The 21,253-nt window shown below is 41.0% G+C and overlaps 4 protein-coding genes across 14 annotated transcripts in view; 1 reads left to right on the top strand and 3 right to left on the bottom strand.

Annotated features, from left to right (window-relative positions):
• LOC126568338 (protein draper) overlaps window positions 1-21,253 on the bottom strand; it is a 305,035-nt gene that overhangs the window by 135,471 nt on the left and 148,311 nt on the right. The window lies entirely within an intron of this gene.
• Window positions 1-21,253, top strand: part of LOC126567868 (whirlin) — a 64,094-nt gene that overhangs the window by 41,038 nt on the left and 1,803 nt on the right. For 9 of the 11 annotated variants that reach the window (XM_050224200.1, XM_050224199.1, XM_050224198.1 and 6 more), the window contains 3 exons: window positions 14,312-14,412; window positions 14,767-15,022; window positions 16,208-16,276. In XM_050224200.1, coding sequence (XP_050080157.1) covers window positions 14,312-14,412; window positions 14,767-15,022; window positions 16,208-16,276 — 426 coding nt within the window. The remainder of the gene's footprint in view (window positions 1-14,311; window positions 14,413-14,766; window positions 15,023-16,207; window positions 16,277-21,253) is intronic. The other 2 variants (XM_050224202.1, XM_050224201.1) reach the window with 1 other exon arrangement.
• Window positions 2,153-4,340, bottom strand: LOC126567941 (protein hunchback). The gene has a single exon (XM_050224316.1). The coding sequence runs from the start codon at window positions 4,327-4,329 to the stop codon at window positions 2,164-2,166; it is 2,166 nt and encodes a 721-aa protein (XP_050080273.1). The 5' UTR covers window positions 4,330-4,340; the 3' UTR covers window positions 2,153-2,163.
• The window catches only part of LOC126567853 (catenin delta-2), a 151,825-nt gene continuing 142,958 nt past the window's right edge, over window positions 12,387-21,253 (bottom strand). Inside the window, exon 4 of the mRNA XM_050224172.1 lies at window positions 12,387-12,396. The gene's annotated coding sequence lies outside the window, so the exon portion shown is untranslated. The remainder of the gene's footprint in view (window positions 12,397-21,253) is intronic.

The following is a 21,253-nucleotide window of genomic DNA, read 5'->3' as shown; positions in this document are numbered from 1 at the left end:
TTGAGTCCTTGCTGTGGCATGTTTTTGTTTTTTTTCCACTCCAATACCGACACACACGCAAACTAATCTTGGGTGCTCAGTTTTCTTCGGACCTCATTATCCTTCCGATACGCTTGTATGCAATCGGCGCGCCGAGCAAATGTGATCTTACGACGATCGTTGCGTTGCGTAGTCTAGCCGTTCGCCAACCGAAACTGCCATACTCCACCTCAACCGTCAAGGGTCAGTTGCGTCTGAACCTCAGATATTGTGGCCTCAAAGCTTACGGCACACTCCGGCTGCAGTTCCAAATTCAAAGGGCAATGCTTCGAGTATAAGCAGGGGGAAAAAGCGGGCTTTAGCTGGCACGGACGTGCCACCGTAAGGACCGGCCAGGATTTAATCCCATCCGATGCACTCGGCGTTAATCGTATTAGGCGTTCTGCGTCACCATTTTGCACCTATTGTTGGTGGGTCCTTAGCCATAGTTTTTTTAACCTTGCTAGGTTGAAGTTGAGGAGAAATTGAGACATTCTTTTTGAACCATTTCGATACACTTCTGGACACAGAAGACACAAGAGTGCGAAATTTACTGCTCAACAGCGATTATCGTTGAAGATTCGTTACGTGTGCTCCTTGCGTTAGGTCGTTAAGTGAAATGTCGTCAAACTTCATTCAAACTTCAAGCTCTAAATAAATAATGAGCGAGAAATTCGATTTTTCTGCCTTTACCTTCATCTTGTTAGCTTACTTTTACAATGAATCATTTTTTCTTCGGCATCCCAGCAAGAACATTCCAACGAATATTAACGACGTCGATTGCTATAGCTGCCAGGTCTGACATAGCGCACGCGCTATAATTTAGAACATTGAATTTAAATATCACCACCGCAGGGAGAAAGCGCCACAAACTGTTAAGGGGAAAACATGGATCGATTGATCAATCATCCGCATGTCGTGACCCTCGTTAGCCCGGCTGTTTTCCGCACCACCATTTAGCATAATCTGACTACATACAAGGAAGAAAAAATAACTTCTTCATAAGACGCATATGTGCCGAAGGGAGCAGCATCATCATCGGGATGTGTAGATTGGCATTTAAATTTACGGAAAAATTTCAATTAACTTCCCGAAGCAACCGAAAATTCCAACGCACGTGCCACGTAAATCGTACGCTAAAGGAGGGAGAACCATCATAAGCGAAGTAGCTTCCGGGATCCCTTCTAAGACCCCTCGCTAGCTGTAAGGCACCCTCCATTGCGGGTAGGACCTTTGGAAGTCTTAGGAGTTCGGAAGGAAACCCCTAGATATGATCTTGTGGTAAACACCGGGGCACGTGTCGACCTTCTCAAGAGGTGCCTTCCGAAAGCGATGAAATCGATTCTAGTGGAGGTCGAAGGTCTTTACGGTACAAGAAACAGATAGAGAAAGAGATCAGATGAATAAGGAGTAGAGATCCCAATCTTGTGAGGGGTACCGACACCAAGAAAACTAAGGAATTGACTACCGAACATTGTGATAATTAGCTGTAAAGATCACTCTAATGATAGATTCTAGTCGCAGAGACGCTAAGGACTAGACTTATAGACATTGCGACGTGTTTAATATGATTTTGCTTTATTGTGTGCACCATCAACCAGTATAAATAATCCTAAAGTTGTACCCTAAAGAAGTTCGTAACAATCTCTTAGCTGCCAGCCCACAAAAAAACTGTCCTTTCCTTAATGACTAACGGTTTATACTACGAATATCTTTGATTCTTTGCTCGTTTTGCCTTGCTTTTTTCTTACCCATTATAGCAACTTTCTACTTCCTGTCTTTCGTACTACTACCTAGAGGTTTTTTTGTTCTTGAACTCTTCTGCTCAGTCTTTGGATTGTTTGAGGCTCGCAGCATACACTTGTACCACTTTTTACCGAACCTTTATCGAACTGCCTCTTCCACAACGTTTCCAAGGAAAAGACACATAAAACCTTCGACGACTAGCTTCTGCCATTGCGAATGAAAAGAACACTATTACATACATCCAACAATTCTGATCGCCTACCAGTGTGCATCAATTTTGCATGCATTCTACAATAAATAAATACTTATCAGGTAGAGATTTTCCCGCATGTCCCTTTGTCGAGATTGGGCACGAGATTCGGTACGCCACCATTCGTGACCACCCGTATGTACAAAACATCAGTGAGCCTTACGGGCAATGTGCAGGAAGAAACCGATCCGATCCTCGCTCTTCTCGCCACACATATTACACTTGAACACATCGTCGTAACCATGGTAACCCATGTGGATCGTGTACAGCACATCGTCCCGGAACGCAATGTCGCAGTACTTACACTCGAGCGAACGTTCCTTGGGTGTTGCGGGTGAGTCACGCGAAACTACGGCGGCCGGTGTCACTGTCGCCGGTTCCTCATCGAACTGTGTGTCCATATCGGTCGAAGCGGCAGACGATGTGGCCGGTTCGCTAAGACGCTCCAGCTTAAAGGCACGACCCTTTCGGCGACTCCGTTCACCTTTACCCGTCGTCGAAGGTGTACGTGGGTTCGAAGATACGGACGGTTGGAATTCATCGAATGCCGATGGTTGAAGAAGGGCTGATGAAGCTGTTTCCGTTTCACTGTCGTCTAGCGCGAGTGTGTTTCTACCCGCTGCAGAGGCAGAGCTATCGGCAGCTGCGGCAGTGATCTGCTTTATTAGTTCCTCCCCGAGAGAACCCCCACTGGAGGTAGTCTTCACCGAGAGGTCATTATCGTGGTCCGATCCACTACTGGCACTACCGTTCAGTTTCTCCCCAGTAAGCTGATTCATCAAGTTTTGCTGGAAGCTTCGCGGGGACAGTTGATTCAGACCGGCCTGCTGGTCGGCGAACATCTGGAAGTTAAGGTTGAGGTACGGGAACAGTGGCAAGTTGCCGTTGGCGGCCGCATTCTTGAACATGTGCGCCAGAGGGTTCGGGAATAGTTGGTGTGGGAAGAGGTTCCGCATCAGTCCATTCGTTTGGCCACTTCCTGGCGGTGTGAAAGGAGTCGTCGGAGCGGTTGCCATGCCCTGCTGGCTTAGTGGAGTTAGTGGCGCTGACTGATCCGCAGCGTTTCCAGTGCTGTTGGACGATTCTTGCTGCTTGATTGACTGTTGCTGTTGAGCGTGTTGCTGTTGAAGCTGCTCTTGTTTCAGCAGCAGCTTCTCAGCGTTCTTCTGAGGCTTCGCCTTTGGACCACGTCTCGTGCCGTACACATCGATGATGGGCAGTGGGTTTGGTGTACCGTCCAGATTCAGCACCACGTCCGGCTTGTGCGCGTACTTCCGCAGATGAAGCTTAAGCGAATGACAGTACTTGGTGGCGTAGTTACAATCTGCACACCGGTACTGGAACACATTCGAGTGTGATTTCATGTGCGAGTTTAACATGGATTTATTCACACAGCTGTAACTACACTTCGGACACTGGAATGGTTTCGAGCGCTGATGGTTCCGCAGATGATACTCCAGATGATGTTTGTACTCCGTCACGAACGGACACTTCGGGCAGGTGAGCATTTTCTCCGGCTTAATGTGCGAACGGGTATGCTCCCAGAAGCTGAGCTTTGTTACAGCAATAAAGTCACACTGCTTGCAGCGGAACTTCTTCACCTGCCCGTGGGAGTTTACTTTCGGTTTGCGGATGCCTTCCTCATCTTCACTACCATCGTACGATCCATCCTCACAATCGGAGCCCGGTTCTTCTTCCTTGGTGGGCGTCTCGAGCGGTTCCTTGGGAGATTTCGGTGGCGTTACGTCCATCGGTGGGGTGTGAGTTGGTGTCAGTGAGGCAAGATCGACCTTTCCAGTGCCATTACCGTACATGCGGTTCGGTGTGGCCAGACGCTGCTGCTGTTGCTGCTGCTGTTGTGCAGGTAGCTGATGTTGTGTTGGTGGCGGTGGGATCAGCAGTCCTGAATATCCCGGAGGTGTTAGGGGATTGAAGCCGAGTGGGTTGTATCCACCACCCATCAGGCTTGCCGTTCCTTTCCCCTCGAAGAAGCCACTCTTTCCACTGAGCGAATCCATACTATCAACGCTCTGAGGTGACGTTGGGTTCGAGTGGGCATCACTCGAGAGGAGCGTTGTGTCTTGTTGTGCCTGCTGCTGGTGAAGGTGTTGATGATGCTGATGATGATGATGATGAAGCTGATGATGCTGTAGCGGAAGATGGTGCGAAGGGTGGTAGTCTAGAGGTTCCGATTTGATCGTTAAATCAAACCAACCACCATTCGGCGTTACCGTCTGCTGCTGCTGTTGATGCGCCTGTTCTGCCGGCTGCTGTTGTGTCGCCGTCATCGACATTACGGAATCAAAGTTCTGCATTCTGTACGCAGGAGAAATAAAATAGGAAAAAAGGAAATCCATCAATAAAACATTACGGGATTTTTCGCTTTTTTTCGTCTACAAAGCGTACCAATTCTATCGGTGTGTATTAGTCACCAAAAACCCTAGTAGCCATCGTTCACTTTCTCCCCTAACTACAAGGAGCGAAACACTCACACATACGCAAAAGCCCTTTTAATGGTACGCCCCTAGTCACAGGAACACACACACGTGCGTGCCTGGAAAAACACTTCTATTATTGTGAGGGAGAAAAAATCCCCCAAAATTAAATGTCCCGTCCCATTTTGGGCTACAACAACAAAAAAACCAATGAGAGGGGAGAACAAAAAGAAGCAGAAGAAAAAATACAGCTCATTCCACCCCCACAGCATCTTCGCTGCTGTTTCTCTCTTTCCTCACTCTCTCTCTCTCTCTCGCTCTTTTGCTCGCACACCATAAGCATGATGGGTGATTATTTTTATTTTCATCATGCTTTTTATTTGCTACGTTTTGTTGTGCCTGTGGAGCAGGAGGGTGGGTTTACCACCACACTTCCCTCTACTTCCCGCTTTTCACCCCTCTTCGGTCCATTTTCCCCCTCGACAGTTTGGACAATTTTGTGTACTGTGTTTTATTTTCCGGTTTATACATATGCCCATGAGAGTGTGCGTGTATGTATTATGCTGCCGAGAAGGAGTGTGTGCGCGTTTTACTACGCTAGAGTAAAGCCAATGTTAACTTGTTCTTTTTTTTTTTTTTCGTTGTTGCGAACCGTTTGCTTCCCTTAATGGAAAGCGAAACCAAAACAACGCGTGCACACACACACGCTTTCTTGCGCTTTTGCCGGAAAGAAGACGAAGGATTTTCCCGATGCTAGGAGACTCTAGAGTGGAAAATGCGTACCGAAAGTCCCTGTCCCTGTTGGATGCCTTTGTCTTTTCCGATTCTGTGTTAGATTTTTGCGGATTCTGTTTTTTTGTTGGTCCATGGTGGTCGTTTTTCTCTAACCGCTTATGTACGATGGGTTTGGAAAATCGATAACCGGCTCGCGTTTCCCGTGGAAAGTTGCGTTTTAGTCCTGTTCGTATGGGAGTTTTTTTGTTTGTCCTGTTCTGTTCTTCTCTTTTGTTTGATGGTAATCCAGAATTTTTCCTTCTTTGTGGTGGATGTTTTTTTACTCCTCCTTAGCAGGGCTATTGTTGTCGTGTATATGATTCAGTGGGGGAGCGTTTCACTATGTACATTGTGGTCGTGTAGTAGTAAATAACCATTTTGTGGTTTAGTAAAGGGAGCCGAGATCTATTTGTATGCATTGAGAAATATCAGCAGAAGCTGGGAAATTTGTGTAAAAATTATATCAAACAGCATCAAAAGATTATTTTGTGGAAGTAGTGGTAAAATGATAGGAGCTTGAACTTCAGAATGTTGCTGCATTTAACGATTTTGTGTTGAAATAAAAGAGAATTAATATATTTTTCTCTTGGATATGTATGAGGGAAACAATTGTTTTCTCAAATTGATACGTCTTTAAAGCCCTATGTGTTCTTGAACTTCAAGATATTGATATTCTAACAAATAATCACCACCAAAATCGTTCAATTACTGCATGCTTTTCTCATTTAAAAATTTCAAATCCCCTTTTCACACTTTACTCAGCTATTTTCAATATTTATCCCAGCTCGAACGATTGTTCCCGGTTTTTCTACAAGGAAACAATTCCATAACACTCCCCCGAAGAAACCGAAAACACGCACTTTCCTCACGGCTCGTAAATAAACATTCGACTTTACGATCTCGCTAGTCTTACAGCTTCGAAAAGATCTTTCACGACCCCTGTTTACCCCTTGGTTGATATGGCCGGTCAAAAGAAGACCGATGTGCCACCACCGTAAAAGGGTAAGAGCTAGAACAATAGCACTTTTCCACAGCACAAAACCCTGTTCCCATCGACCGTATCGAGAGTTTTGGTTTTATTTTTTTACAGCTTCCCCTTCTTTTGAAATTTTGGATTGGGTTGTCGCTATTTTTCCGGGTACGATTTGTTGAGGATCGGGTCAAAGCCCAAAAGCAAAACACCACAAACTCATGTCTTCAAAATTTGACTTTCCCATTCCAATTCCCCAATTGGTGATCCGCGTGTCCCTGTATCCTTTTGCTCTTGCTACCCCAATCCCAAAAAAAAGACACCTAACCCGAACGGGTAGCGATCTCTGTTTTGCCGTTACCGAAAAAGAAAGTGAGTGAAAAGTCAAAGTTTGGCAAGTTGTAAAATTGGACCATAATACCGGGCCGATACCGAAGCTTTGCCTGTGCCGGTAATAAACCTTCAAACAACCGTACAACATCTATAAACTGCCCGTAAAATCCTAAGGACAAAAGAGTTGTCCTTCGAATGGAAAAGGATACGTAAACCGGGGGGGCGTAACTGGGTCAATCAACTTACGGGCTCGTACGTGCCCGTAAAAGTGAGCTTTGTGACCTAGGAATGCTTGTGTGCTTACCTGAAGGAGTTCGATGCAAATTGTGATGTTGAAGCAGATCTCTCGATCCTCTCTGGTTCTCTGGTACGTCGAGGTCGAGGGTATTCTGTACTTGATGAAGAAACACTACAACATTTCGGGATGACCGTGCGATCTCTTGGTATATAGTTTTGCTCGTTTGTCACTTTTGCTTTCAGTTTCAAAACACTTTCACTTAAACCCTCAAAAGTATTTTCATGGGTTTCTTCGGATGATCAGTTTTGCTTTAGGAACTTTGTAACTTCACCAAAAAAACACGGCGTATGAATCACTTTATCCTCTGATTATTTCGTTTATTTTCATCCAAATAATCACTTGCTCATAGTTTATGCGCTCACTTAATCCACAAACCACCGTTCCAGTTGCAGAACAATTGCTCGTACAACCGTATGCTTATAAATCCAAAGAATACCTCCTGTTCTCGAGAGAAGCATCAGCCAACTTCCAGTAGGTCCACACCGCACACTGGCGATTTAAAAACTGATCTGAGATTTTTTGGGACCTGCCGTACCACCATCATATCCCTAGGGGTAGTTCGACCAACAGTGCGTGAGGGTGAAACGAGATGGGAAAACTGACGTTCTCTCTTTTGGCTCATCAAACTGATGTTGTTTGCATCGCCTTGTCGTTCCTTCTTCGGCATTCAGTCTATTTATCTCTCGCTTTGACGCCCGTGTCCATAGCAACCGACCAGAAGGTGAAAACATTAAGGAAAAACAGACATCTTCTTGCGTGCGTGTCTGTGTGCGTGCGAGAGAAATAAGGACAGCAACAAGGAATACTCTCAGCCAGTTGCTCAGAAGGTCAGCGGGAAAAATTGATTTTTCTTCATTCGAAACCGAAAGTGAGTGCGTCTGGGTGCTGGGCACAGTAGATAGATTGCAGTGGTGGCCACCGATACCGATTCCGTTGTCTCTTCTTTTCCTTCCTTTTTTTTCGATTCTAGGGCTAAATGGGCTGCACTTTCCTGCTACTACCCTTTCGCACGCCATCGCTAATCACCTACCGCAAAATGTTTGCAGTCAAGGTTCTGTTTCTCGTTTGCCTCGCAGATTGGCAAGTGTGCAACTTTCTCGGGTACCACGGGTCGGTGGTTTATCCGGTTTCGATTTCGTAAGAGTAATTCACACATATATGTTGTGCGGCTTAGAGCACGAGAAATTTGTTTACTGAAGAAGAACCTTTGAAATGTTAATGTATTCTTAAGCTAAATGTTTAATGAGATGTTTAATTGCTAATCATTGAATGATCATACGAAGAAGATCCAAAGGAAACCACCAAATATTTACATATATTTCAATCTGCAGGTATTTCTAAAAGCTACAGACATTTTGGACAAACATTTAATACTGAAAAAGATCATTTAATGAAACTCATTAGATGCACAACAATTTTAATTACTATTGTTTTCATCTTGTCATGTGCTACCGGAAGTCAACTAAAACCCGGAACATAGTCTTTTTTGCTTCTGCATTTCGTCGGTTGTTTATTCTTTCGGTGACTTTTGTGATATTAATCTTAATTTTGTACCTGTCAATTTGATCTGAATTTATTGATGTCTTAATGCATCTTTCAAATAATTGAAACAAGTTTCTGATGCTTCTTGATTCTTCCGATATGACAAAAACAGAGTTTACTTTCATGTTAGTACCGTGAGAAGTTTCAGATTGGAATGGAGGATAAGTAGTTGACAAACTCAAAGAATAAAGTAATTAGAAAATCATTTCAGGTGCCATGATCAGGATTGCTAATGATACACTTCAAGAAAATACTTATCCACAAATAAAAAAAAATACAACTTCAAAAGGTTTTGAGATCAGTAATTTAAATTAAATGTTGATGCCATGACTAGCATTGCTTTTATTAAGCAATTTATTTTTAAAACAAGCACAATAAAACAGCAAAATCCAGCCAACAGAAATCCTCTAGAATGCATTTCTGGTGCCGAGACCAGGACTTTTATTCGATCATAGTTACGGTTCCGGAACCTGGAGCAAATTTCATTAAAAGTAGTCATTTGCAAGGGCTTTAACGTAATTTTTTGCATATTCAAATGCTTGTGCTTCTCATTCATGTTGCTTACAACAGGAATGTTTACGAGACTTTCAAGAATATTCGCCTTCAGTATCATAACACAGCAAAGTGTAATTATTAGCCTAAAACAATTTCTCATTTCTTTCCCGTCTCGACTGTCAAACAAACGGTGCACGTTCAAATCGCCAAATCATGGTCATTGAGAGTCGCCGGGCCGGGTTTGTTGTTTTCGTTCCCAGCTGTCCACCCCAGCAGAAGCGCCTGCGGCTTCCACTTTAATTGCTTTTAAAATGCACTTTAACGACACGGCCCACTACCGCTATGGCACCCGGATTCTACCGGTCAGATGGTGAAGACGGCCTGTGCCTGTGTGGTGCAACGCGGGGCAGTTGCGTTCGGGAGACAAATTAATGAAAATAAATATATTTTGTCAGCGTGTAAAAACACAACAACGCTCGGAAGTGTGATGGGTGTGTAAAAATGGCCTCCATGATCAGATCCAGAAAGGACCACTTTATACGAATGATTGCTGCCTAGCGATGACGAGTGACCGATGCGTGTGTTTTTTTTTTTTTCCTTATAATATTTCCACAATCGAGGCAGAGATGTATTATTTACACTCATAATTTCACCCTTAGCAGTAGCGAAGTGTTTTCGGGGATACTTTCGGTGGTCAGTTTCACTCCAGTGTAATCAAACCCGATTAAACAACGCACGATACTGGGTGTGTGTTTGTGAGGCAAGCGTACCAAAAGATGGGGAGTGGGAAAAAATATAAAAGTAAAAGAAATGGGAAATAAAAGTAAACAACTTTCACATACGCATACGCTCATACCCATATCACTATCGCCATCAGGAAAATCGGAAGAGAGAAAAATTATTGAACGAACCAAAAACCGGGCCTTGTTCGCTATGTGTGTGTGGAAATTCAACCGAAAATGGTTTTGGACATGTGCTTACTACGCTCCGGGGCCAAATACGTTTCCATCGGGGCGATACTACTCCCTCGGGGCTTTTTATTTTCTTCGCACATTGTACTGCACTCTACTAGCGTTTGAGGGAAGATCCATACACGCACAACAAAAGTGGAGAAAAGAAGCAAAAGAAGTGGAGAAAAAATGGAAATCCTCCGTCTGTAAGCAATCAGTAAAATGCTGGGGATAGTGTCATCGTCCACAAAGCAAACGATGCGTAAGAATATGTACCATTTTTTTGGTCTTCTCCCCTTGTTTGGCTACTTCTTGTTCCGACATTCTTATAGCAGTGGTCAAACACTGTAAGCAGTTGCAGAAGAGTTAAAATATTTTATTTATTTCGATACTTTCTACTTGATTCTAAAAATTATAATATTTTCTTTAAGTACGTACTTATTTTGGATCACTTTTCGCTTGCTTTGAAGGAACACATACATAATTACATTTTTCAATTAAAAAGCCGAGTGTTTTATCCCAGAGATAGCACTCAATGTCATATTTTTAAGCGTAGTTAAACTCACTATCTTCTCGTTTAGCTATTCTTTGAGAACTTTTACGTTAAAAAAAAACTATTTTAATGATACTAGAAGTAACGTAAATGCTACAAAAACTAAGTCCCATTACCAACATAACGTTCTTGAAAACGTTTCAAATAAAACGCATAAAGCTACAAAAATGACAAAAAACTATTTTTTTATTAAAATTTGCTTCAATAACCTTCATCACTGTTAATGAAAAAAAATTACAAAAGTAACATAAAAGCAGAAGATAGAAAAAGGAAACATAAAATCACAAAACGCTCATACAAATCTTCCAAAGAACCCAGGCAAAAAAAACCCATCTCAACAGACTTCCAAAAACGAGAACGAAACGAATCACTTCCTGTCCACGCAATTCTAGCTCCCCTATTTTTATGATGGAGTCTCCTCGCTATTTATCGAGTGCTGGCGCCATTTGCTATTTTCGGTGGCAGTTGCTTTCAGTGGTTCGGTCTGTGTGGAAGTATAAGGAAAAAAAGCTCCCCCTCATGCTCATGTCCCCGGCTAAACGAACACACACGCACGCAGGAAATGAAAGGAAATGGCGCTCGATGGGAGGAGGAAATAAATAGCATGGGGAATGGGGAACAATAAAGAAAAAGCCCACATTGCTGTCCACAGGAAAAACTGTGGAACTGTAGTGAAAAGGGGGAAAAAAACCTTGTACTTTGTCTACCGGCACAGTACTCCCTAGTTGTGTTTTTATTTCAAGGCATCGGTTCGAGCTGCTGCTGCTGCTGCCGTTGCTTCCCGAATCCCGATGCCTTACGGGGACATCTGTATGTACACTCTTGCCTGGCCCTTTGTTGATGGCTGTACCACCGTGGTGGAGGGTGAAAGAAATGACTGACACAGAACAGGAGAGCAAATCGAACGAACCAGAACAACAACGAAAAAACCCAAAACCCTGTCCTGTAACGAACGAACAAAACGAACGAATCCACATTTATTTACGGCTCGCGCATTATCCCTCGATTCGTTCTTGCGCCCGTGTGCGTATGCGTGTAATGCAGAGGGTCGAGGCAGTTCTTTTTTTACTTTTAACATTATATAGCGAGCGGATGAAATCAGGGGCGCCATCGTTTGATCGTTGCCTGGAGAAGTTGAACTGTGTGTGTTTTTTTTTTTCTTTCGTTTCGTTCTCCGTTAACCTTTATTTACCTCGGGAAAACCCCTGGTAAAACGGAGCGCACGCATTGGCCGGTTGCGTAAGCGTAAAAATAAAAAAATCTTAACGCAACAAAACACATCCCCTCCAAACCGATTACACAAGTCTGGAGCGTACAGAAGCACAAAAAACGAAAACCCCAGCCGTTTTTCTCTCAACACGGATTGGAGAAAGTTCGTCGCGTTCTATTGGAACGTTGGGCTTCTTTTTTTGCTGGTCGGTTTCCCCTCCGGTTTGAGATGTTGTCGGAAAAAATGGGGTGTTTTTTCTCATTTTTTACTGTATGTATGGTGGTTGGAGAAGGGGTGCGCTAGATATATAAAATGGCGTCACTTGAAAACGATTCCGTTGACAGTCGGAAGTTTCACTTTCGTTGGACATTTTTAATGCTTTTGATGTAAATGAAAAAAATAAAATTAGAAGATTAATGGTATTCTTCGTTTTTAAGTAGCAAATACTAACAATCTTCAACTTATTTTTAAGTTATTTGTATCCTTGTGATTCCTTGATAGATCCTTTATTTGAACTATGACAGGCGAAATATGATTTAAGATTATATTTTAGTTTTTACTGATTTATAATTTTTATCACTTTTTTCATTTTAAAGATTTTTACATGTGTGTCCAACAGACTGTTATTGATATAATGGGTGCAAGTCATGGGAGGGTCAATTAATAGTTTAATAAAAGCATTTTGAATGCTTTTATGTGCATCATCAATATTTTTAACAGCATTACTCTAATCTTTCAACAATTTAACCGATTTGGACTCTACGTTGAGTATGAGTATGGGTATTAAAAACCATCAAAACTTGACACACTCATCGCACACTACTCCTGATAATGTGCATCAATAACCAAACATGCGAAGGCGTTCCTCTTTCTGGCCATAAATTACACTTTCGGTTACCGTACAGGCACCAGCGCATCGACTTTATTTGCTGAGCGATTATTTATGGAAGGATTACTTGTAATCTCGCAACTGCATAGGCAGTTGTTGCAGCAGCAGCAACAATGTCATTTCTGTGGCTGTGGCGCCAGCAGAAGGCCAATCATGTTCCGGGCTCTGGTACATGTCGTCGTCGACGCAAACACACAAAAACCCAACAACTAGCCCCTTCCGGATGCACACACAGGCTCGAACAAGTTGTACATGGCTGTGCGTTCGCCTGCTCTCGGCCATCACTTATCAGCGGAGCTGTGACGATGCACCACCCGTAACACGCTGACGATCGCTTATCACCAACGAAACACAAAGCCAGCAAATGGCGTCCGACGTCGGGGAAAAAACAATGTTTAACAGAATCCTACATTTTGAGCCTGTTCGTTCGTCCGGCCGAGGCTGATGACACCATCGACCGGGGGTTGATTTTTTGATAATGTTTTCTTGATAATGAAGCCTGTACGTAGTGATTGATTTTCTAATGCGCATTGTTTCATCGCTTATGAGAGTTATGGGCTTGAGACATTTGAATGCAATTGCAGTGTGTTAGGGTATTGACACATGGTTGTGTTTGGCCGGAGGCATTCAACATCACTCACGTTCGGAGCCTTTCCAATAACTGAATAGAAACAATAACTTTGATCCGCTTTTGACATATTTTCCAACACCTTAGATTCTTTCTATAATTTCTGGAACATTTTTTCAATCAAAACTTACATAAAAATTTGATTTATATTATTATTTTCTTTTAGCTTCCTTTTTTATTTTGTACAAACAATTTAATCCACCAATCAGCCAGAACTAGTACGGAACAAACGTACCGAGTGAAATATTTCATCGAAAAGCTTCTGCTATTCACCGCTATGTGGCGCTACGCTTCATTCGATATGTTTCTTTGGGTGTTGAGAGCAAACTACGCGTTGTTAACCAAACAAAATACTTTCTTTTAAGAAAGTAATCATTAAAATTAGGATATCTTAAACATAGTAAAAGTTGGAAGTTCAATATTAACTTATCAGGCGCTAGAACCACTTCACTGTCAGGCCAGGAGCTTGATTGACTTCTGGAAGAAAATCCTCGAGGCTACCACCTCGAAGTTGGCAGATTTTGATGCCTTCTATGCCTGCTATACCTTTAAAAATATATTCAAAAAATTCCCCTCGAAAGAATGGATTCTCAGTGCTGTATTATTGCTCTCTAGTTCTACTTAACACACTTATCACTCTCAACATGGATGCTCACTGTACGAGGTAGCCGCTACTAGGTAACATTTGGCTTGCAGGCACGTAGAATCTGCCGACCATTTTGTACCATACACACACCGCATAGCCTTTGCTGCCTGTTTCTTTTTTAATCTCAAAAACTTTTTTCTCCAATAAACTGTAGTTAGTTGAGCTGTTATACTACTTGCCCGCCATTTGTATTTATCACTAGCCTCTTTTCAAAGTAGCTGCCAAGTTTTGGTTTAGTTTCTCTTCTAAATGATATCAGTCACCTCAATTCTGTAGAGACTGTCACAAAACAACACACTATCGCTCGCTCTTTCTCTTTAGCAAACACACAATCACCGATAGTTTGAACACGTTTAAAGTGCGCTCTATCTTTTCGTAGCCTGTCTGTATCAAACGTAGTTGTGCTCTCAATCTTTGCCTTCCTTACATACATCGCATCTTCCGTTCCAAATGGAAGATGTATTTAGTAGCGATAATAATCAAGAAATAAAAAAAAAAAACTTCCACCAAGAAACAACAGAAACTGTTCAGTGAACGATATGCCCCGGTTTCCCATTCATCGCCACTTTTCCAGGTGTCTGAAACGGATCTGGAGGTAATAGAAGCGACCGGTCGCAGTCCCGCAGAAGATTCCGGCCTCGGATTGGCATCGACGATGCCGGACATTCGCAATCGGTACACGAAGCGTGTGACGTGGCCCGGTGGGCACCCGAAACGGTCCCTCAGATATATAATCAAAATTTTCTTTTCTTCTTTTCTTCTTTTTTTTCTCCTCCTTACCTGTTTATGTGTGTTGTTTTGGCGTGATTGGGGTTTTAATGTTCGATTGGTGATGTGCGTTTGTGTGTGATGGGGTGGCTGTATGTGTCTATGATTTTTGTTTTGGTTTTTCCCATTTTCTTATCTTACTTTCATATAAAAAAAACTCAATTTATCTGAATGCAAAATAAATCCGTCCCGGTTTTGTTCGGGGATGTTGCGTTATCATGTCATTCGGTTGCGGCATGACTGGGTGGACACATTTTGCAGCCCGCCAGCACCGCTACCGTATCGGCCTATGTCGGCAGGACCAATCCTACACCATCACGCCTCGTCCCGTCACTTGAACGCATCGTTGGCCGATATTCCGCATAATCCGCTCACGGTCACGCCCAATCGTCTGAACTTTGCGGGCGGCCCCGCAACGGCGACCCTCGGCGCCGGCGGCATCGGTGGCTTGCATCACCTGAATCGCCACAAAATATCCTCCTCCTCGAGCGACGTCGTTAAACAGTTAAAGAATAAGGTGATTGAGTTTAATTTTTTTCATTGCATTATTTTCTTGTCTCATTTCTTGTGTTTTTGTTTGTTTTGGTTTTGAGTTTGTTCGTTTGCCGTTTCTCATCTCTATTTATGAGCACTCAAAGTTTAGGGAGGTAGGATTGTTTCGTTTTTGTTTTCTTTTTAATGGAAAAATGACTTTTATTTTATTTGTTTTCGCACTCATTTTTGTTTATTTGCATTTACTTACACATCACCGTGTTGAATTTTTCACCTTTCTTATTCACTGTTTTGGTTTTCGCTTTAGATTCAAAACTAACCCGTTCGGCTCTTTTAAAAGAACTTCACTACAAACCACAAATTATCTGCAAAATTTCGATCCACTGTGTGCAGTTGTTTTCTACAAACTTTTTAACGAACATTTCAAGCAGTTTTCTTTTTTCACACATCAAGCAAATAATATTGCTATTCTTCTTGTATTTATGTTACGCCAAATTGCAATCTGTCTGTTACCTGTTGCTCCAAACTTCACCCAGCAACAGATGTGTTATAGTATTCTCCATTTATGTTTATCTAATCTTAAACTGTAACAACTAGTTTATAGAACAATTCCTTAAGCGAAAGAATCCAACCTTATTATAGTGTAGCGAATAAGCGTGTCTGTAGAAAATTTGTTTATTAAACAGAAACAAAAAAACACCAAAACAATCCACTAAACTTCAAACAACAGCAAACACTAAATTCAACACGAAAAAACGAACTAACACAACTAAAACAAGCTACACAAGCATTCTCGCCGTCGCCATCTTGTGTTCGTCGTGTATCCCTGTTGTAGTAACGACAGCGATTATTAAGTGTCCTTGTGAGTCATTGTTGCTCTAGCTGTGCTAAAGCGTGTTTTGCCCTCCGTTCGATGACACTTCCCTTCAAAATTCACCTACCATACCTCTTCTCTTCCTCTTTCTCTCTCACAAACACCCCCACACAATTCAATCTTCACATCACGTTTGTTGGTTGTATTCGTTTAAAACTTTCTTAGTTTATCATACACGCTTCTCTGACGGGACCGGTGTCTCGCAGTAGGATACTGACACCTGAGATTGTACCCTTAAAATGTTGCTCATTAATGTAAACGTTTTCTTTTTCCCTTCTCTTTCCACCGTTTGTGGCTGTTGTGTTATGATAATGGCTGCACCCTTGGACGAAACAGGACTACAATGATCCTACACGACCCAGGAGAGGAAGCGAGACTCAGCTATCTAGGGCAGATTACGACTCGGTAAGTTGGGTGAAGGTGCATCAAATCTAAGCTTTGCAGGTCAAAAAATTACACTCGAATCGAGACAATCAACTATCTATTGCTTGCACACAAATCCCTACTTGAATAAAACAATTGTCACATTAGATTGTCTAAACATCACATTTGGTCACTTGATGGTTGTAAGTTTTCCGGAGGAACTCTTTCAGAACTTTCGGCAAATTTTCACCTTCGCCTTCCTTATGAATCGTGGCCCCGCACTCTAGTAGTGCTTTCTTAATCTGTCAGAAGAATTGGGAGACATCGTCTCTGACTGAACTCTCCAATCTTAGCAAGGCTGGTGTCGTGCTGGTCGTCTGCTGGAACGAACTAGTCCTGACCGATCCAGAAGAAAGAATATCAGTCTGATTCATGTAGATTTGACGACGTAACAAGGAAGTAGGAAGTAACAAGGAGATCGTAATCGATCATTCCTTCGAGTGATCGCTTCACCAATAGTGAATGCTTGCCTGCGGTTCGTTCCCGTAAGCAAAGATAGATGACATTATGATACACATGATCATTGCAAGACCATGTTTTGAATCTCAGGCTCGTGAGCCATTTGTGATGGCCGTTAAACCAAGAAGAAGAATTTTCCTAAGTCGTCTACTAATTTACCTTTCTGTACGGTTTATAGTCGTGCAGGTTGGCAAGCATTTGACCAAATTTCATGAACATTTATGGGTGCTCTATCTTTAATAAAAACACAAATCTTTATACGTTATTTAAAGAGCCCATGCACAATTTTTATGATAAATGTAAAGCTTCAATTATTTTATTCATGTGGGCTGTGTTTACTCGCAATCAAGACACGTGCGTTAATTCTGCAATTCATTAAGGCATTTTAATAACACTTTTTTATTCTATTTGTCCTCTAATCAACTCTGCAAAGGATCAGGTAAGTTGTCTGTATGCTTATATTTGTTTATGTGTTTGGTGTGTGTTTTCCCTTCATTCTTGTGAATTGGTGCCACCTTCTTTCATTCAAAAGTGTTATTGAAACGAATGAAAAACATAATAGTAAGCAGTTTATCAACCATTCCCTTTACATAAAATTCAAGCTAGTGAGTTCATTTTTAGTAGATCAATATATTCTATTATAGCTCGGTTGGTTTTTCAAATTTAAAATCTTAAATTTTTAGTCCTATATTTCGATATACTCTCCTTCAGTAAAACACGTATAATATTAAGTGTTATAGCAAGCGATACTATAGGCTTGCTTGTTGTAAGAAACGGGTGCAAATTACAGCTACAGGTAGACAGTGTTCAAAAATTTTTAACCATAGTTCCTTCCGTATAGCTCACAGTCGCCGATAGTGACCATGTATACTCATCACAGATGATTCCTTTTATATTACATTCGCTAGAAACGAATAGCACACAAGTTTCTGGTAGCATTATTTTGCTTTGGGTAAATTTTTATGTTTTATCCATTGATCTCCACTCACAAGTCTCGAAACAATCTACCAGCGGAAAAATTCATGCCATACTATAAAGATTCTTGGGCGAATGACTAGGCTCTAATTTGGATCTCAAAACGGAAACAAACAGGGTTCAGGGGATTTTTTTTTGTTTGGTTCCTTCTAATTGTCATACTTGCACATCGACATCGTGCCACAATACTCGTTGGGTGGTAGTTTTATGGTTCACGGTTTGTTTGTTTATTTTTTTAATGAATTCGCCCGCCACCTTACAGGGAAGCTACTTAGATGGAATACGATCACATTTAGGTGGTTTAACGCAACGAGTCAAATCTTGGTACTGGGGAAGACCTCTCGTAAGTGCAACCTCTAACAATACTTTAACACTTCTAAAACTTTTACCAGTTTGTTTTTGACTTTCGTTTTTTTTTTTTTTTTGGAATTTCCTTCCGTGGAACCGGTTGTGTTTTTCTTATCTGTTTTTTCCTTTCTTTTATTCTCTATCAATATCTCTCTTTTTTATTCCAAATTCACTAATTTTTGCTATTTCGATCATATGTTTATTTAACTCATATTTTTATGATTTAATAAAACCATGCATTTTTCGAATGTCGGTTTTGTTCGGTTTTTACCATCATTTTCATTGTTCGTTTCACATGATTTATCCCTTTTTCCATATTGATCGAAATCGTTCTGGCACTTATCTGGCAAAAGTTCATAATTGCAACCACACACCATTCAATCTGATCCATTTCTGTTCTTTTATTCTTTGTTATGTCGGTGTATATTTGATCTTGCATTTAATTTTCCGCTCTGGCCGGTTGCATTTCTTAGATGCACCCCTTTTCAAACATTGTTAACGTAAAAGCACGAATTGTGTCCATTTTTATAAGTATGTATGACAATTTTTGTATGTTTTTAAACGGGTCTGCATATCGCTTGTGTCACTTGTTTGGTTTTCTATACAATTTTTGTATCACAAAATTATTTGTGTTTCGAATTTTTAATACAAAACCGTGTTGTTCTCAACGTAATGACAGTTTTATTGTTTTCTTTACTATCATCTCTGATTTTTTCTTATTTTTTTCTCATTTTTTTCTCCAATTCATTCGTCATCTTCTTTACTCGCTGTTGACATTATATGGGCACACTTTAACTAAATCTAATTCAATGTGTAGTTAGCTAGAACGTAGAGTTATTTTACTCTTCTTTACACGCACACATGCATGAGATTCGTACATTATTTTGAAAGTACTTTTCGCTCGATGTAGACTTTTGGCAAGCTGTACTTGTATGAACTTTGCTCTCCAAAAAAAGACCAACAAAACACGCAGTCGCGAGACCTATTCAAAACCAATGAGCCAATCGATATTTATACAAATGGACACTTTTTCATTATTAAATTGAGAAACACAACACACCCGATATTGTTTCCACCTTTTCCTGTTTCGTATTAGCCACTGAATTCGGATTTTTTCTTACCAATATGGCCGTTCACACTACACCCTCATTCTGTACTCGAGTGTTCTGGTTTTGCACTGATTCGATATTTGCAAGCATGGGGCACCTTTCTCATAGTATCAAGGATTGAAACGATCTGTGACCAGATTTCTTAACTGCTGGTAGTGTAAATTCTGTACTAAAATATCCAACAAACATTCAACACACAACTCGCTCGTGCATAGCACAATCAAACTTATTTTAGAAATAAGCAATCAAATGAAAACAAAGTACAATAATAAAGCTAAAAACTGAAAGTAGACGTTGAAAGTTAAAGAACAAGAACAAAAATCCAAAGTAAGAGTAAAGTTGATAGAAACACCAGAAAATGCACATGTTTGGCCTCTGATTAAATTGCAATTTTGCGTTGGTAGTTCGCTTTTTATTTGTTCACATTTCATTTCGTTTTGTTATTTGTGTTTCATTTTTTGTTTCGCTTTTAGGTTTGTTGCGTTGTGTGCAAAGTATTGCTTCATTTTTTTTGACAGGTTTGTTTTGTTTCACTTAGTTATGAATTTTTTTTTTTCCTTGTTTTTTCTGTGTTCTGCTCTCTAACTGCTTATGTTACTGTCCGTGACCAGTTAGTCGTTTATTGTTGATTTGTTGGTTCGTTTCACAACGCTTTTAGTTGTCCTTGCTAACGCAAATAGTTTATGAGAGCAGTTTTCGTTTTATTTATTTTAAAAACAGTTTTGATTAAAATTTAACAATTCGAAAGAAAAAACCTGTTGCACATGGAAACGCCACTGCTTTGTTTCTGCATTTTACAGTGCGTACGTATATAATTCTTTTTCATTTTTGTGCAATTCTTTTCTTCTTTTTTCCAACTTTTCTTCCTCTTCTTTCTCTTAATAACAAAAACACTCCGCATTCACGTCGCCTATAAATAAAAACCCACAAAAAAAAACGTATGTCTAACAAACGAAACGAAACTCGAAACGCGCCCGGCCGGTTTCACAATTTTACACAACCCAAATACACCACACGCCGCCCTAGGAACTGTCGATAAAGTTGTCTAGAAGTTTTGATTTGAATGATGAGGACGGAACGGCAGGAACAGGAACACTGTTAGGAACCGATCCAGGTGTCAGACGACATCAGGTAAATTATGATCTATGTGCTGTGTACCGTGTACTCCGTAATTGTGTACCTCCCATGCAAAGTGTCTTCGTTCGGTTTCTTGTTTTTGGCGTAGTCAAGCTGCTAAGAGTGTGTGTCAGTTCAGTTTAGCAGTTTGGCTACCAGTGGGAAAGCTGCTTTCCTTCCACTTCACCTTCAAGCTCACCGTATAGATCCGTAAACGTTGATCATTGCTAGCGGAGAGAAAAAGTTAGCTAATCAGTACTGTTTGCGCACATTATTCGTTTTGGTTATTTGTTACAGTTTCGCGTTCAAACAAACGCCCTTAAATTGTAAGTGTATTACTTCCCGAGGGCACAATTCGATTGGTTTTTGTATTTTAATTTTAAAGCGCCTGAAGGTATGCAATCGCTACTTTTTAGATTCTTTTTGATTTGGTTTTCGGAGCTTTGTTTTCCGGAATCAAAAGTGCATACCTACAGGCGCTAAAGAATCGTCATGGGGAGTATTTCGCTTGACATTTACTTGTTAATCAGTGTTTTTTCTAAGGCAAAAAAAAATGAAAATCGTTCATGTTTCAAATCTTCGTGTGTGTGGCTGTATGTCAATATGTGTGTTTTTGTCAGTTCTGCTAGGTTGTGAAATGTATTTGCTCGATCACTAAGAATAATTCGCCGCTAACAAGTGATCGAGCTGCAAACTCGCTAAAAACCAAAGTGACAACGAACACACTCAATACTGTAACATCCCAGAGCTACACTGAACATACATACAAAAACACACAAACACACTTACTTAACTACCAACACTGTTACGAGATACAAGGCTTGCAGTAGCTCCGTAGTAGCTTTTGTGAGTGTTAAGTGGTAGTTAGTACATTTATATGAAGTAAATGCTTCAATCCGTTGGATAGTAGAGTTTAAAAAAACATGCCTTTATTACCTTAATATCTAATACA

This window comes from Anopheles maculipalpis, chromosome 2RL (genome assembly GCF_943734695.1).
Source record: "Anopheles maculipalpis chromosome 2RL, idAnoMacuDA_375_x, whole genome shotgun sequence".
NCBI classification, from domain to species: domain Eukaryota; kingdom Metazoa; phylum Arthropoda; class Insecta; order Diptera; family Culicidae; genus Anopheles; species Anopheles maculipalpis.
Note: the sequence above shows the minus strand (reverse complement) of the source record. Positions and strands in the feature narration are given on the sequence as shown.

What these genes read in the sequence shown, in the direction of transcription:
- LOC126567941 (XM_050224316.1), bottom strand. Translation starts at nt 4,329, where the DNA reads ATGCAGAACTTTGATTCCGTAATGTCGATGACGGCGACACAACAGCAG.